The sequence below is a fragment of the Theropithecus gelada genome, chromosome 10 (assembly GCF_003255815.1).
Source record: "Theropithecus gelada isolate Dixy chromosome 10, Tgel_1.0, whole genome shotgun sequence".
Classification (NCBI taxonomy): Eukaryota; Metazoa; Chordata; class Mammalia; order Primates; family Cercopithecidae; genus Theropithecus; species Theropithecus gelada.
The window spans coordinates 61,545,802-61,564,240 of record NC_037678.1 but is presented as its reverse complement, the minus strand read 5'-3'; the positions used below and the strand labels follow the sequence as shown (position 1 = coordinate 61,564,240).

The 18,439-nt window shown below is 39.2% G+C and overlaps 1 protein-coding gene and 1 long non-coding RNA gene across 2 annotated transcripts in view; one reads left to right on the top strand and one right to left on the bottom strand.

The window, feature by feature from the left end:
• Positions 1-18,439, top strand: part of TOP1 (DNA topoisomerase I) — a 94,697-nt gene that overhangs the window by 68,698 nt on the left and 7,560 nt on the right. Inside the window, exons 10-17 of the mRNA XM_025398620.1 lie at positions 183-304; positions 1,499-1,621; positions 3,342-3,529; positions 4,493-4,637; positions 14,570-14,713; positions 15,709-15,894; positions 17,167-17,235; positions 18,078-18,192. Of these exons, the coding sequence (XP_025254405.1) occupies positions 183-304; positions 1,499-1,621; positions 3,342-3,529; positions 4,493-4,637; positions 14,570-14,713; positions 15,709-15,894; positions 17,167-17,235; positions 18,078-18,192 (1,092 nt within the window). The remainder of the gene's footprint in view (positions 1-182; positions 305-1,498; positions 1,622-3,341; positions 3,530-4,492; positions 4,638-14,569; positions 14,714-15,708; positions 15,895-17,166; positions 17,236-18,077; positions 18,193-18,439) is intronic.
• The window catches only part of LOC112632713, a 36,738-nt gene continuing 19,576 nt past the window's right edge, over positions 1,278-18,439 (bottom strand). The window contains exons 5-7 of the long non-coding RNA XR_003121436.1: positions 4,456-4,573; positions 3,944-4,076; positions 1,278-2,108 (exon numbers count right to left, since the gene is read on the bottom strand). This is a non-coding gene — a long non-coding RNA (uncharacterized LOC112632713). The remainder of the gene's footprint in view (positions 2,109-3,943; positions 4,077-4,455; positions 4,574-18,439) is intronic.

Genomic DNA, 18,439 nt, shown 5'->3' with positions numbered 1-18,439 from the left:
GAATTTGTACAAGTAGATATAAATCAGTATGTTGTCTTTGTTGTTGTTGTTACTATGTGTCACCAGACCTTTATATACCATGAGAAGGCAAACCATTATTAAAGAGAATTCGCTAGCCCTGGGTATTTATACTTAGAACATGAATACTATACCTCACTTTTTGGAACCACTTTTTTCTCTAGGTAAAGTCATGAAGCTGAGCCCCAAAGCAGAAGAAGTAGCTACGTTCTTTGCAAAAATGCTCGACCATGAATATACTACTAAGGAAATATTTAGGAAAAATTTCTTTAAAGACTGGAGAAAGGTACTGTAGCCCATGTGTTAATATCTTAGTAGCTTGCAAAACAATCAAGTATGAAGTAATAAATAATTATTTTGCAAAACATTTCCTGATGTAAAATTTTGAGTTTTATGGATTTTGCTGTATTTAAAGTTGTGCACTTTTTGTCTTCATTTACTATATTATGTAGGGTTTCGGTCCAATAAGAATACTTGAATATCGGCCGGGTGCAGTGGCTCACGCCTGTAATCCCAGCACTTAGGGAAGCCAAGGCAGGTGGATCACAGGGTCAGGAGATTGAGACCATCCTGGCTAACATGGTGAAACCCTGTCTCTACTATAAAATAGAAAAATTAGCCGGGTGTGATGGCGGGTGCTTGTAGTCCCAGCTACTCGGGAGGCTGAGTCAGGAGAATGGCGTGAACCCGGGAGGCGGAGCTTGCAGTGAGCCGAAATTGTGCCACTGCACTCCAACCTGGGTGACAGAGCCAGACTCCGTCTCAAAAAAAAAAGAAAAAAAGAATACTCGTATATCTTTGCTATCGGCTGTCATGTGATGGCAGGTAGGGGGTTATGAGATTAGGCCAAACAGAAAACCTCAACTCTAGTTGCGCATAGGAAAGTTTGTCTCTGCAGGACTGCCCCGTGTCTGCTGTTGCAAAGAGAAATGTTAATCTGATGTCCCACTCCCTGTTCACTCCCTGTTAATTCTTGCTCATTTGTTCTAGGTACTTTCTACTCTTGAAACAACATATACTATATTTGCCTAGGTGATTTTTTAAAATCTCATTATTCTCAATTTGGATAATGTGGACAGAGGCAGCAGTAAAGTTTACTTCCTGAACTAGCTCTGAAAAGCAAATTTAATAAATGAATAGAATAGGGGTAATGTTTCTAAGAGAGAATCAGTATGGAATTCCAAACTTGTATTCATACGCCTGGGGACAGTGTGCCACGGAGTCTAAGAAACCACATAAGAGTTCATTTTTTTCCATGATAAGTCATTTTAAAACATTTTAATATTATTAAATACATATTTCATAATAAAGAAATACAACTGTGTTTTTTTGTTTTTTCAAAATTCATTAATTGAGATTGGCTACTTCGAGAAACCTTTGACTGAAAAAATGGTGCTTGGGTATATTCGCAAAGAAACCCAAGGACTTACTAGTGTAGTGTAGTTGTTTTTCTTTCATCTCCCTGTTTTCTTTTGACTAGGAAATGACTAATGAAGAGAAGAATATTATCACCAACCTAAGCAAATGTGATTTTACCCAGATGAGCCAGTATTTCAAAGCCCAGTCGGAAGCTCGGAAACAGATGAGCAAGGAAGAGAAACTGGTACTACAGAATTTATTAAACCTCTGGAGAATTTTGGAATCGTGATTGGTTCATTTAATTTTCTTCTTGGTTCTTACGACACAACACTAACATCAGTAATTTCACATCATTCTGTGCTAAAGACTTAGAATTCTCAAAGTCTAAATTTTCTTAAAGGTTTTAGTTAGACTGAAAATTGTGAATAAGTACTTTGCTCAGTAGCTCTCTATAGGAACCCTGGTGCTTCAGTGACCTAAAAACCAGTCAGTAACTCCAGCCAATAATATAGTAATTAAGGATGGACAGAACTGTCCCACAGTGGCTACTGGATATTAAGGATTTAAGACAGATGAAATCATATTGGCCATATACCTTCCTGTTCTTTTATCTGTTTTACTCTGGAATCTTGCAGTGCTCATCCATCTCCATCTTCCAGCCTTGGCCATCCTCATTACTGAAGAATCTTTCTGGTATCCAGCTGGGATGTCATTTTTCTTCTACAGGCTGCCTGTTGTTGTAAAAAAAGGAAAGAAAAAAAGAAAACAAAAGTTTATTGGAACCAGCTGCCCCTACTTTTCTACATATTATCTATGGCTGTGTTTATGCAACAATGACAGAGATGAGTAGTTGCAAAAGAGAGTAGTTGCAAAAGAGACTGTGTGGCACTCAAGCCTAAAATATTTTCTATCTAGAAAAAGTTGTCAGCCCCTAACTAAAGGAATCCAGGCTAGAATTTCATTTTTTCCAATCGGAAGTCTAGAAGTTAAGGATTTTAAGGAATTTTTTGCACTTCAAATTCCTGTAGTTTCAGTATTTTGAAGGACTTGCATGTTTATATAATTCAGGCCATTGTATTTATATAACTCATTGGTTCATGGTACTTATTTGGCCACTAGTTTAAAAATTAATGTGTTACTATAAGAATGTTAATTGCATCAGACTTTCCATCTCAGGTAAATCTTATCCTCAATATTCCAAGTTAGTGAAATTTAGTATATTATTTACATCGGGGCATTTTGAAACTTAAAAGATCACTTTGGAGCTTTGTTCTTAGAATACTGATCCAAAGATAGATTTTATAAACATCCCCTTGTCAGAGTCCCTGCAAGGACACCTGCTGCCAGCAAGGTCTGTTCCCACCCACAAGGCAGCAGGGCTTAGTTAAATTGAATCAATAAGTATATAAAAAGAGTCAATAGAGGGTAAGGAGGCTCAAAATCTTGCCCACCATACCCCACCTTTTTGGAGCAAGGATCATAATATAGAGCATTTAACCTGTATACCTACAAAAAAATTAGTGACAGATCTGTCTGGACTTTAAAACCCATGTTTTTAAGCTGTTTAACTGCTGTTTTAATTAAATGGCTCGAGCTATTCTTTTATGAGGCTCTATCAGAGACCCCTCTCCATTTCCTGTTTTGATAGTACTCAATAAAACAGTACGAATTTTTAAAGTACATTTAAAAACACCCAAACAACATTTATAAACATATATCCTTTAAGACACAGGAATCAGTTTTGAATTTAGTTGAAATCAATCCTTATAGGCAGATCTTTTTGGGGAATTTTATGATATTTAAGTTTGAGAAAACCACTAGAGGTTTTCCTTCATTTGAATTCATTTTTTAGTCATTTTCAGAGTTTTCTCTATCTTGACCTAGTCTCCCACAAGAGATAAAAATGTATTAGTAGAGAACAGCAATCGGAATCTATTTTGAGTACTTTCTTGGCTGTCTTCCAGAAAATCAAAGAGGAGAATGAAAAATTACTGAAAGAATATGGCTTCTGTATTATGGATAACCACAAAGAGAGGATTGCTAACTTCAAGATAGAGCCTCCCGGGCTTTTCCGTGGCCGGGGCAACCACCCTAAGATGGGCATGCTGAAGAGACGAATCATGCCTGAGGATATAATCATCAACTGTAGCAAGTGAGCTCGCACTTCATCCTGTGGGCCAAAAAGGGGGTGGAGGGTGTCCTTTATTGTACTTGGGAATATTTCCCAGGTTACACAGGACTGTTTGGGAAGGGAGATACTTAAGAGCAGGACAGTATTTCATGCATAGGTCTCCAGATGTTTTTGAGGTACAGTAGTCTCCCGTCATCCACAGGGGATATGTTCCAAGACCCCCAGTGGATACCTGAAACTTCGACCCAACTGCTATCACTTGGAACACATTTCTGTTGATGTCTTCCACCCCCAAATTTAAAGCCTTTTCCATCTTTATTAAGTACTTACCACATACAGTGGCTATAACTTTTGCAGTCTGAGGTGCAACAGCAAAACTAGCATGACTTTCTTTTTCCTTCTTCACAGTTTCACAGATGGAAGATTCGTTTTTACCTTAGATCTCAGCAACTTCAGCATACAGTTTTTTTTATTAAGTCGATAATTTTCACCTTTTCATTTAAAGCACTCTACACCTTCTCTTTGGCATATCCAAATTGCCAACATCAATACTTTCGCACTTTGGGGCCTTTATTAAGTAAAAGAAGGGTTATTTGAGCACAAGCAATGTAAAACCATTATAGTCAACCTGATAACTAAGGCAGCGCCTTAGTTACCCGGGGCAAGTGACGTATACAGCATGGATATGTTGTATATATGGTTCACGTGTCCCAGGTGGGACTACAAGAGATTTCATCGTGCTCCTCAGAATAATGTGCAATTTAAAACTTACGAAATGTTTATTTCTGAAATTTTGTATTAAATATTTTTGGATGACAGTTGACTGAGGGTAAGTAAAACCATGAATAAGATGGGACTACTATATTGACTGTTAAGAAGGAAACTTGGAAAAATATGCTCAGCATATATGTCCACTTGGGGTCATGAAAGGTGAAATTATTCCTCACATCTCATTTCACTATCCTCTTGCTCTGTTATTTCCAGAGATGCCAAGGTTCCTTCTCCTCCTCCAGGACATAAGTGGAAAGAGGTTCGACATGATAACAAGGTTACTTGGCTGGTTTCCTGGACAGAGAACATCCAAGGTTCCATTAAATACATCATGCTTAACCCTAGTTCACGAATCAAGGTAAGTTACGGGATAGTTGAGAGCTGCACTGGTTCATGGTGCTGATAATCCTTTTCTGTTGAAATGTAATGTTCTCGTCCTCCAGAATCACTTTGACAAATTAAAAACCCTTCCCGTTGAAAGAAGGCAAGTAGTTAGCATTAGGTGATCTTCCTACAATGCCTCCATTTTTTTTGGTCACATTGTAATCTTATTTATTTATTAATTCACAAATATTTACTGAAATCCCAAATGTGCCACACAGAGTATACATTTGGTGCTAGGAATTATGTTGGCAAACGACAGACGTAGGTCCTGCCTTCACGTTGCTTAACGTCCAGTGGTCAGAATGTGTTGAAGTACGGTGGTTGTATATTGGCCTCTGCAGATCTCTTCTACTTCCTCACCTCTCTTGGCTGTGAGAAGGGAATGTAATTTCTGTATAGCCTGAAACAAGTTGTAAAATCTAGTGTTTTACATACTTCTGGCTTCCTGCAGTCTCATCTGGGTAGGTTCACCAGGGCCAAATGAAATTACGTGTGTGAAAGCACATCATAAACTATGTTACATACCTGTGCATTGTTATTTATTGATAGTGTTATTGCAAGGAGATAACTGCCTTGGGGGGAATAAGTTCTCGTTTGCCAGATAGCTACGTATATCCAGCTTTAGAGAGTTCCGTGAACTTCTTCCCTCCAACATACTATGAAATATAAACCTAATAGAGACAAAAGCACAGTCAAGGAATTAGTTCTATGTAGACTGTTACTGTTTTATGTGCAGGAGACCTGGGACCTTTCTGAAGAGGTAACATTTAAAGGATAATATAAAAAAAATTTTTTTTTAAAGTAGTACCTGAAGATCTGGCTGGCCTCACTATATGGCTTCCTCTCCTGCCTCTTCTTCTCTCAGAACTATCAAGCTCTTGCTTACCTCTGGGATTTCAAAAGGCTACTTTATTTTCTCTATTAGAAACACCCATTCTCCTATTCTTTCCAGGGATACAATCCTATTCATCCTGTAAATATCATCTTAAATGTTACCTCTTCAGAAAGGCCATCCCTGAATCCTAGAGGCTGGATCAGGTACCCTGGTATACTCTCAGATGGCACCCTGTACTTTTCCTTTGCAGCATTTACAGCAGTTTAAATCTACTGGTGTGATTTACATATAATGCCTGTAAGTCTTGCTGAAGTGAAGCTATGTTCAAGACAACTCCATTGTTCAAAGTCCTTTAAGGGCTCAGTCTCTTTAACATGACATTTAAAGCTGGCTGCATTTAGCAGTGGATGTCACAGGAGAGCATGAAGAGACTGAAGATCTAAGTTACACTCTAAGAAGATCTAAGAGTTCCTAGGTATTGGATCTTGGGCAAGTTTTGGGGCCTTTAAGTTTAAAAGGAAGCTACCAACCTGGGATTTAAAGAGGGAAATGACACCAGATTTGTATTTTGGAAACTCATTACATAATTGATCATTCTGACTGCTGCTCTGTGGAGACTGGATTGGACACAAACAAGAGGTAGAGAAATCAATGGGAGGCCGTTGCAGTACTCCAGGCAAGAAACGGTGATGACTTAAGACAAATGATGGCAATGGGGATGGAGAGAGGTGACAGATACATAATGTATGCTGAGTACTTGTACAGGTAAGGATTAGAGTTAATTGTAGGAGCCTCTCTGAGGGCTGAGATCCTTGTTAGATAGGCCAGTGGAACACCTCAAGAGCAGAGAGCCAGCCAGTTTTATTCCAGACAATATCCAGCTAACTGCTATACACAATAGACATTTTTGCAAGTTTCTGGATGATGATTATGGTAGTGAACCTAAAAGTCACCCAGAGTTAGACTCTGAACCTTATACTCAGGACAGAGTGCCTGACTTGAACTGCAATGGGATCCCAATAGGAGTCATTAAAGGCCTGGAAAAGTGGTGCCATTAGGGGAAAAAGAAATGATTTCTTGAGCTTGCTCTCAGTTCTCTTTTAGGCTGTCTCGTACTCAGCAGTATAGTGAGATCTTCAAAGGTTGGGGTTTGATAGTGCCTTGAATCATTTTTAACTTTATATTGCCAGCGGAAGAAGCATTCTCTTTTTAGATTTTTTAAAAAATAGAAAGATACAAACATTATGGATTTTATTTTTGGTGAAATATTGCAAACATACAGGAATAGATAATTATGTAATGAACACTTGTATGTCCACCATCTGGCTTTGTCACATCTTAAAATTATGTTCTATGTGCTCAATTATTTCATTTCATAAAAAATACTCTGATAAACATAGCTGAAGCCACCTGTATACCATTCACCTCCTTCCTTGTAGATTACGATGAACTCGGTGTTTTTTATTCTCATATATATTTTTTGTATTTTTACAGTATATTTATGTGTGCATAAACAATATGCAATTTTACAATATGTAACATACTAGTAACATACTAATTTAAAACTAAAACTTGTTTTTAGTTTACAATATGTTGTAAACTTGTAAGCTAAAGACATATATATTGTACAACATATTGTAAACTAAAAACAAGTTTTAGTTTTAAATTAGGTATGTTACTGGGATCATTCTGCAACTTGTTTATTTCTCTCCAGCTTTGATTTTGAGGTTTTATTATCTTAACCTACACTTTTAATTAATCCGTTTTACTTGTTACATGGTATTCTATTATATCATAAAAACTTATCTATTCTGTTGGTTTTTGTTGTTGGTCTTTTGAGACAGTGTGTCTCGCTCTGTTGCCCACGCTGTAGTGCAGTGGCGTGATCTTGACTCACTGTAACCTCTGCCTCCTGGATTCAAGTGGTTTTGGTGCCTCAGCTTCCTGAGTAGCTGGGATTATAGGCGTGTGCCACCACGCCCAGCTAATTTTTGTATTTTTAGTAGAGACGGGATTTCTCTGGTTTTGAACTGACCTCAAGTGATCTGCTCACCTCAGCCTCACAAAGTGCTGGGATTATAGGTGTGAGCCACCATACCCTGCCTCTATTCTCTTCTTAAGAGGTATTTAGAGTTGTTATACAGTCTCTTGCCCTTTAAACAGTGCTGGAAGAAACACGTTTCTTGTGTATATGGATGAAAATTTGTTTTACACATTAGATATTTCCAAATTGTTCTCTTACGTACTTCAATTTACATCATTACTCTCCTCCTCTCCTCCCGCCTCCACCCACAACAGTATTCCTCTTTTTCCATATCCTTGCTAATGTTTCTAAAGTTTTGCTTTTTACATTTGGGTCTTAGATCGACTAGAATGTATTTTTGCATATGGGAAGAAGTTGAAATCTAATATATTTTCCAAATGAGTAAACTGTTGTCACAGAACTATTTAGTTGTATTACCTCCTCTCTTGTATATAAGATATATCTACATATGTGTCAGACTGTTTCTGGGCTCTCTGTCCTCTTTAATTAGTGTGTCTGTTTCTGCATCAGTAGCATACTGTCCTAACTTCTGTAGCTTTATAAAGTCTATTGAGTAGGACAAGTTTGTTTGCTTCTTCAAAATTGCTTTGGCTATTCTTGGCCCTCTGCTGTTTCATATTAACTTTAAGATAAGCTTTTTCAAATTCTAATGAAAACTGTTGATAAACTTGTTAATTAACAAATTCTAATGAAAACTGTTGAGATTGTTATAGGAATTGCAATATATTTATAGATTAATGGGGAAAGATACTGACAATATAATTGAGTTTCCAATTCAGGAACATGTTGTACCTCTCTATTCATGTCTTTTGAATGTATCCACCAATATGGTTTTTTAATTTTCTTCATAAAGGTTTTACATTTCAAAAATTTTTATTTTTAAGTGACCTTATAGTTTTTATTGCCAATGTGAATGAGATTTTTTTCCATTACATTTCTGTTGGTTATTCCTGAAGTGGTTATGCTTATAATTTTGAGGTGTTGATCTTGTATCTGGCAGCAGATACAAGAGGTGCTCAGAGTTGTTCAGGGTTGCTGAACTCTTAGTTCTAAAAGTGTCTGTCATTTGGGGTTTCTATGTAGATAATTATCTATAAAAACAGTTCATTTTCAGTTCATATATTTCATATTTAAGTTTTAATTTTTATTTCTAAACACAATTATCCATAAAATCCTAACCCTTTCCCTAGTCAATAGCAGTCACAGCCAAATGTTTTATTAATTTCTATACTCAGTGCTTCCTTTATCTCTTACCTTCTGGGGTTTCTTGTCTTGTTGAAATACACCCTTTAATGCTTCTTTAGTGAAGACCCAACAGTGGCACTCACTCACCTTTGTTTACCTGAAAATTTCTTTATTTTCATCTTAACTCATAGTCTGTCTTTTCTCCAATCAAGAAAGTGTCTTATCATTGATAGATTCTGGTTTCACTATGCTGTATCCAGGGATATATATGTATTTATAGATAGTCAGACTTTCAATCTGAGGACTAATGTACTTTATCCTACAGTATTACCAGTCATTATTTCTTCCATAGCGTCTAGACCATTCCTTCTGTAGTTCTTTTTTAGAGTCCTATTAGATGAGTGTTGGCACTTTTCAATCTAGACATCTTTTTAAAACTATATTTTCATACCCTTTGTCTCTTTAGGTCTGATTTTTTAACTTTTAAGTTCAGGGGAATACTTCATTTTGGGTGAGTTGTAGCACTCACTTCCAATTCACTAATTCTGTTTCTAATTATATTTAATCTAAAATTTATTCCATCTATAATTTATTTCAATTACTACTTTTTGTTTTCAAAATTTCTAATTTTATATCTGATTTTGTTTCATTTTTGTTTTATAATTTCATGTTTTTAGATTTTGTATCTTTTTATGCATACTAAACATACTTACTTGAAAGTCTTTGTAAGATGGTTCTATAAAATGTTACCTACCATGAATTCATGTGCTAATTACTGTTGGCAGTTTTTCTGAGCCATTTTCCTTGTGTCTTTTGAAATTTCTGTTTGTAAGCCCTTTTAACTGGGAGGTGTTTTTTGCTTATGTATTATTCTCTTTTCTTCCCCTTCTTCTCCTTCTGTGTTCATTACTTTCTGTCTTGCAGGGAGTCTCCTAGGCCAGCTCAGCCCAAGCTAATAAGGCCCCTGACTTCAGGTCCCCACTTCTTGCATGGAGCAAGAAGTGATCCTCCTGTCTCGGCCTCCCAAAGTGGTGGGTAGGTGTGAGCCACCACATCCAGCCTAGAGCACTTACATTGCCACATATTTGGAGCAAACGTAATTAAAGTATGACTTATTGTGACCCAGCAGTCAATAACAGATAACGTTTTTATAGTAGAGTGCTGAAGGGTGGTAACTTGTGGTTTTACTTCATGGAGGGCTTTAGGTCGGCTGTATGGGAGACTGCCATCACGACGCTTTTGTTCTACACATCTCTGCTCAGCCTCCAGAGATGTCTCCTATTCTAAGAGCCGTCTGTACTTACTCTTGTGTCTATATTTTACTTACTTACTTCCCTCACATAATAGTGTATCATTCTATCCTATCTGTGCTCTATCAAGAAATGTAGCACAAGCATGATGTGAACTATGAATTTCCAACAATTTAAAAAATTAGAGCATTGAAGGGTAAAAAGCACAAAGTTGTAGAACAGCTGAAGTGTGATCTTTTTATGTATCCTGTCTTTGCCCCTTTTCTGGAAACTTGGATTGGCCTACTTGCAGTCATTACCACAGTCACTGCCACTACTTCTAGCCTCAAAGGTCATTGAAAGGATTGGGATTTTTGAGAACTACAATAACACTTGCTCTAGGTACTGAAAAGTTGTCCTGAGCTCATTCATTTTATGTTCATCCCAGTTTGTTTTTGCTTTTCCTCCCAGGATTTCCATTACACAGACATCTTGCAAGTGTATTTCCATTCTCTTTCTCTCCCACTCTGTGCCTGGTGCCCATAGGATCTGAAATAGCATTGGAATGACAGCTAGCCTGCTGGAACCTGCAGTTTCAACCAAGGAAACTCTGATTCCAGATAACCCAGGAGTTTCTTGTTCTGCATAATCTAGGAGTTTACAAAAAGGATGTTTATGGGTACTCACTGCTAAGTACAATCCACTGCTAAGTTTGGAAGCATTACCTGCTCTCACAACCCAGGGAAAGTAGCCCTTAGTAAAATTCAGGTTTTTCAAACCAGCCTTAACCTTACATACAGAATTTATCATCACAATTTTTCTTTCAAATGAAATACAGCAAACTTTAGGATCAATGTTGACATCATGTTGCGTTCAATTCTGTTAAAATACTCTCAGTGCCAAATACACACTTCTGCCTTTTTTCTCTTTAGAGTCTAGAATTCTGTGGGGTTCCAAAGATGTATGTGCCTACAACCTTTTTTATGTAACCACCTAGGGATTAAAGGGCTTAATGTGAAGGAAAATATATTTACACTATTCGTCTTGGAAAGCTCTCATTTTGGTGAGTTCTATTAGAGAAAATAAGACACAAGCTCATTAAAAATATATACATATATATTCTGAGCCTGGCATCTTGGTATAAAATTCAAAACGTTTTAAATCTGTGTATTAATAAGACTAACATAGACCTAAGTGTGAAGACTAAAATATTAAAGCTTGTAGGTGATATCATGGTAGAATATGACCTTAGAGTAGATTCCTTAGGACAGAGAAACACCAACAAGAGAAACAGTTGACTAAATGGACTTCATTAAAATTAAAAATTTATGTTCAACAAAAGACACTGCTAAAATAAATACAGAATTTACAGACTAAAAGAAAATATTTGCAACATGTTTATCTGGCAAAGGGCTTATATCCATACTATACTGAGAATTCCTATAGCTCCATAATAAAAAGACAGACATCCCCATAATAAAAAAAGCAAAAGACTTAAACATATACTATACAAAAGAAGATACAGCAATGGTCAATAAATAAGCAAATGAAAGAGTACTCGACATCACTAATTATCAGTGGAGTGAAGATTTAGCCACAGGGAGATACGAATTCCAGTTCTAGGTATTTTTACCTCAAGTGAAATAAAAACATATTTGTCCATGAAAAGACTTGTACAAGAATGTTCATAGCAGTGCTATATTCATAAGAGTGGAAACATCCCAGAATAGATAACACATTATGGTACAGTCATAGAATATACTATATTTATCAGCAGTTAAAGAAGGGAACTACTTATATATTCAACAACATGGATGAATCTTAAAAACACGTTAAAGGCCTTGGTGCATGCCTGTAATCCAAGCACTTTGGGAGGCCGAGGCGGGTGGATCACTTCAGGTCAGGATTTCGAGACCAGCCTGGCCAACATGGCGAAACTATGTCTCTACAAAAAAATACAAAAATTAGCCAAGGGTGGCGCACACCTGTAATCTCAGCTACTCAGGAGGCCGAGACATGGGAATTGCTTGAACCCGAGGGGCGGAGGTTGCACTGAGCCAAGATTGCACCACTGTACTCCAGCCTGGTGACAGAGCGGGATGCTGTCTCAGAGAAAAAAGAAAAAGAAAGCGTTAAAAAGGCAGACAGAGGAGTCTATACTGTGATTCTATTTATATAATCTAGACTAAGCAAAACTAATCTATGATGATAGTAATCAGATTGAAGGATCAGTGGTTGCTTGATGGAGATTGCCCGAGAAGGGAAATAAAGAGCCATGTAAGAATACTGGTAAATGTCATCTTCCCCAATACAAACGTCTGAGAAAGTTACTAGAAAACAGGGTCCAGTTTGCCTTCTCACCCCCAACTTTGTAATCTTGAATCCAGATCCTGATTCCACCCAACCACTCTGCTGAATGGATAGCAGCTATATTAGAGAGACAATATAGTGGGCCTGCTAGTTTAAAGAAGTCACCCAAAGAATGTCACCTACAATCAGTTAAATTAGATTTTTACCCATTACTGAAGTGTGATTGAATTAGGGAAAGAGGAGAGGTGGTCAAAGGCAGCCTTCTCCAATGGATTCCTTGTCTTCTTGAGATGGTTTTGTGATACCTTGCCTGGAAGACCTAGGTGGTTAGTTTATTTTCTAAAAGTAGTCTAAGAAAGTTTGTTTAGGGCATTGAACACTGCAGGGACAAGCATACTTCTTGGAGGCCAGCCATCTCCTGCTAGATCTAAGCGGAGTGGCTTCTGCCCCCACCTCCATCTCAGCTTGAGAGAATCCTGGATCCTTTGTGCAGGAGCCCAGCCAGCCTGTGAAGAAAAGTTGGTCTGGTAGTATCCTGTGAATGACTTATGGCTTGGGTTTTTCTAAATCTCATTTGCCTGACTCCTACCTTACATTCCAGTGGTGTGACTAAGGAACTGAGCAAACGTAACCCTAGGGGACTTTGAAACAGGCTTTGGTAGTCTGTGTGCATTAGAGTGAGGGGAAAGAGGCCACTTCTGAGCTGGGTACTCTACTGTTGAAGGTGAGCCTTTTGTGTCCAATTTTTCTGTGCATGTGTAAGAACAGTTGTCATGGAGATTTTCTACTGACTTGTGCATGAGGACAGCTTGTATCTCACCTTTTCTTATTCACCCTGTTAAATGTCAAAATGTACTAAGACTTAGGTATTTTTTCTGCGTCACCAACTACTAAATCACCCACCCATAATAGCAGGTAGTTACTGAAACTCCTGTTTTATAGCCAAACAAGTACATACCAGTGGCATACATGATTGTGAGAGTGCTGACTCCTTAGCTTTACTGTTGTAAGCTTTTAATTTCTGAGTACTTTCAGGATCGAGAAGTGGAAGACATTGTTGCTCTAGGTACCTCATGCTTATGCACACCCAGAAGGCTGGTTCTGCCCCCACCCCACCGCCCACCCCTTTTCTTTGATAGGGTCATCCTCTGTTACCCAGGCTGAAAGGCTGGCTATCTTCACCACAGGTCTTATGTCTCTAGGACCATGGGCCCACGTCATAGTCAGGAACCAGGCATGTGTGGGCAGAAATCACTACCACTTTCCTTTGTTGTGGGTGGGGAAATTAAGAGCAGAGATTCTTGGATTCTTAAATTCCTTCTCTATGTTTATGTCATGTAGTCTGTTTTATGCTGTTTTATGTAACCCCCTGCTTCTGGGATTTCTTGAAATTTTTCCCTTCTCACTTGTCATAATTGGCTCTTGCTTGTGAGTCTATTTTCATTCAGCTTGGTAGCAGAAATTCTTCTTCACTATTGTTTAGAGTCAGTTTTCACACGGTTTTAATAACCCTTCATTGGCTTTAGAATCAACTTTTAACCCTTCCACCAAAAGCTCTTATTTTTTTTTTTCAAGGCTTTCCAGAAACATAGTTCCTCTCAGTCTCATCAAGAAATGCTTTGAAATGCAGAAGTTAGAAAATGGTGAATAAGTATGGTTGTTCCTGGAAGTCATTGTGTCCTTAGTAATTACATGTTGTAGTCTTTGGTTCTGTGTCTCTGACAGCTTCACCACACTGTAATTTAATGGAATTCACTTAGATTTAATGGAATTCAGTCTTAGTAGAAAACTGCTATTGGGTCGCAGAGTTGGCAGCAAGGCTGTGAAACTGATGTGGGAATGAGGGTGATTATGTGCTTTGTGTTGACAGAATTTAGTTTTTGGGACATCCCATGTGGGTTTTTCTCAGGAACATAAACATTTTACAGAATTAAAACTAGAAACTTTCTTCTGGGAAAGCCTCAGAAGTCAGTTGTGCTTGGCAGTGAGATGGGACAGTGTGCATTCTTATCAGGTTAAATGTGCCAAACTCTCTCTTCAGTACTATTCTTTTTTACCTTTGCTTAAGGTCAAGTTCCTGCTCTTTTATTCAACGTGTCGCTTTGTCACCCATGCTGGAGTGCAGTGGCATGATCTCGGCTCACTGCAACCTCTGCCCCCTGCGTTCAAGCAATTCTTGTGCCTTAACCTCCCGATTAGCTAGCCGGGATTACAGACTTGCATCACCTTGCCTGGCTATATTCAAAGTCTGCCTTTACTACACTGTCCCGAAGTAATCTGCCTTTGGGTTTGGGTCTTTATAGGGTGAGAAGGACTGGCAGAAATACGAGACTGCTCGGCGGCTGAAAAAATGTGTGGACAAGATCCGGAACCAGTATCGAGAAGACTGGAAGTCCAAAGAAATGAAAGTCCGGCAGAGAGCTGTAGCCCTGTACTTCATCGACAAGGTGAGAGCATCTTCCCATCAGCATTGTCTAGTGTTGAGCTTAACAAAGGGAGTTTCTGCTCTGCCCCAGGCCCTGTGCCACATACTATATATCACAACTCAACACACATAGAAATATATTTGTGTGTATAACTGAATCAGAAGTTGCACAGAACAATGCTTAGCCTTACTGTGAGCAGTAGATTTTGATTTTTTTTTTTTTTTTTTTTTACTTTATTTCATTCCTTTAGAAAGTTGGTTATAACTTATAAAATTGGTTAAATAAACCATGCAGGTATCACCATTATATAGTTTTAAAGACCATGCTCTAGAGGAGATCAATTTCTTGGTACTCACGAGAAGGAAAAGAAGTTCATGTTTTTCCCCCAGTCTTGTGTTTTAACATAAGTTCTGACTTGTCTCAAAATTCACACTAGCTTTTTAAGTTTGATTGCCCAGAGTAGCAGCACTCCCTCATTTGCTGCCTTATTTATTTTTTTTGTTTTCTCCATCCCCATTTCAGAGGACAGAACAGACAGAAGAGGAGCTTGAATATTTAACATCCCTATAGATTTCATAGTGGGTGGGGGAGGAAGTAACACTGCAGAATCCAGAGTTTCCAGGCCATGCTGACTGATGCTGTAGCTTCAAACAGAATTGGGAGGCTTCTTTTTTGGATTCCCAGAAATTGTATAAGGGTCAAAAGGCCGGGCGTGGTGGCTCATGCCTGTAATCTCAGCACTTTGGGAGTCCGAGGCAGGTGGATCACGAGGTCAAGAGATCGAGACCATCCTGGCCAACGTGGTGAAACCCCATCTCTACTAAACATACAAAAAAAATTGGCCAGGCGTGGTGGTGGACACCTGTAGTCCCAGCTACTTGGGAGGCTGAGGCAGGAGAATCACTTGAACCAGAGAGGCGAAGGTTGCAGTGAGCCAAGATTGCGCCACTGCACTCCAGCCTGGTGACACAGCAAGAGTCTGTCTCATGCTCACCTTTTCTTTCTTTCCTGGGCAGCTTGCTTTGAGAGCAGGCAATGAAAAGGAGGAAGGAGAAACAGCGGATACTGTGGGTTGCTGCTCACTTCGTGTGGAGCACATCAATCTACACCCAGAGCTGGATGGTCAGGAATATGTGGTAGAGTTTGACTTCCTCGGGAAGGACTCCATCAGATACTATAACAAGGTCCCTGTTGAGAAACGAGTAAGTTAATGTAGCCTGTACTGTCTGGCTTGTTTTTCATTATTCAACAAGCATGGGTTGACTGCTTTTTTGTGTGCTCTGCACTTTGCTGGGCACCAGCAAAAGTGACTTGAGACAGGCATTGTGGCACATGCCTGTAGACCCAGCTACTCAGAAGGCTGAGACAGGAGAATCACCAGAGACCAAAAGTTTGAGGCTGTAGTGTGCTGTAATCACACCTGTGAATAACCACTGCACTCCAGCCTGGGCAAAATAGTGAGACTCTGCCTCTCAAATTAAAATAAAAATAAATGACTTGAAAGAGGAGAGGTATTATTTGATATCTTGTGTACCCCCTTTTAGTCACTGTCCCGCCCTGTGCTATCTTCTGGTAGCAGTATTCAATTGAGTGGCCTTCTGTAGCAGTATTCATTGGAGCATGCTGTAGAATAGGCCCTTACAGCAAATTCAGCATATGATTTAACTGTATCTTAGTATCCCCTGGTCATGTGGCACATTTGTCACTTTGCATCTTTGCTCAGCCTCTCTCCAGCTCCTGAGTGAAAGGTTAATCTGTTAGTCCCCAGATCTCTGAGCCCATCACTGAAGAGGGTGCTACAGATCTATAGTCCCAATCTAATCTTTTCCATAGTATTGGGCTTGAACCAGAGACGTATAGTGTGCAGGATCTTAATAATCCAGCCCATCAGCAGTCCTCTTCTTATAAGGACACTATAATCAGTAATTAGGCTTTGCTAGCTGTGGAAGTACTCTGTATGAGAGACTAAAGAGATTTGACAATTAAATGTAATACCTGACCTCAGATTGGATTCTGTACTGGTGAGATAAAGGGCATCATCAGGTAAACTGACAAAATTGGACTGTGGACAGTAGATTAGATAACAGTATGTATCAATGTAAATTTTTGAAGCTGATAAATACTGTGTAAATGTAAGGGAATATCTATTTTTAGAACATACACACTGAAATGTTTGGGACCATATTATAAGTACTTATAAATGTACTTTAGGACCATATGATAAGTAAGTGCTTATAAATGGCTTAGAACAAATAATTATGTATATATATCTGTAAATATACACATGGAGAGAGTGAGCATACATGCGCGCTGTGCAAATGGTGAATGGGGTGAAACGTTAACAGTGAATCTCAGTGACGGATGTATGCATCTTCCTTGTGCCTTTTTCTTTGCAAGTTTCTTTAAGTTTGGAATTATTTCTAAAGTTAGGATTTTTTCAAAGAATAATAATTAGGATTCACTTTGTCTTCTAGGTTTTTAAGAACCTACAACTATTTATGGAGAACAAGCAGCCTGAGGATGATCTTTTTGATAGACTCAATGTGAGTAGACAAAGCACACTATGTTGAAGGGAGTCCCAGCCAGAGCCTTACAGTACCTAAAGCGGGGGAGAGTTGCTGGCAGACGACTTGGGCTCTCCCTTTAGCCTGGCCTGCTCTGTGGCATCCCATACACACTGTCTTCCTCCCTCTGAGCCCACAGTGAATCTGCAGTCACGAGAAGACACATCTGCTGCAGAACAGCTGCTAAAGCACTCAGGGTTGGGGGTAGACAAGCCCTACCTTTTATCCTTCCCTGCTCCTGCAGCACTTTCACTTCACTGGATGCCCGGCCACCCCTGCTGGAGACCCAAAACCTGTCCCTGATATCCTAATAGGGAAGGACAAATTTGCTTTATTGGTCTGTTAAGCCCACCAACCTGGGCCAGGCTTGGTGGCTTATGCCTGTTACCCGAGCACTTTGGGAGGTCAAGTAGGGCAGATCCCTTGAGGTCAGGAGTTTGAGACCAGCCTGGGCAACATGGCAAAACCATTATCCAGGCATGGTAGTCCACACCTGTAGTCCCAGCTACTTAAGAGCCTCAGGGGGATTGCATGAGCCCGGGAGATGGAGGCTGCAGTGAACCAAGATTGCACCACTGCACTCCAGGCTGGGTTTCAGAGTGAGACCCTGTCATACACACACAAAAAGACTGAAATACTTCATAGAGAGGCATCATGTAACCCTGTATTCTGGAATTCTTTTCCTCTTTCCCTAACTTCCCACTTGTAGGGCAATAAACCAACAAGATTGTGACTGCACTGGCATAAATTACTCCTAGGACTGCCAGAAGGAGCAGGTAGTACAGCTTTGACCTAAATCTCTGTTGCTTTGTCTCCTCCAGACTGGTATTCTGAATAAGCATCTTCAGGATCTCATGGAGGGCTTGACAGCCAAGGTATTCCGTACATACAACGCCTCCATCACGCTACAGCAGCAGCTAAAAGAACTCACAGCCCGTAAGTATTGCTTGGCCAGAGAGGGCCCACACCCCTACTAATGGTATCCAGTGTCCTTGCTTAGCTAAGTCTTAGAGTCAGTTCTACTTTTTTTCCCTACCATTGTGGTCACTTTTTCGCTTTAGACCTCTAGTAGCCAGCTATTGCTATGCTTAGTTGTATAAACATAGGATCAGTACTGTTTCCCCCTTCCCACCCCCAACTTCAAGATTAATTTCATGGAATGCTGACAGCTTTTCACCTGCTA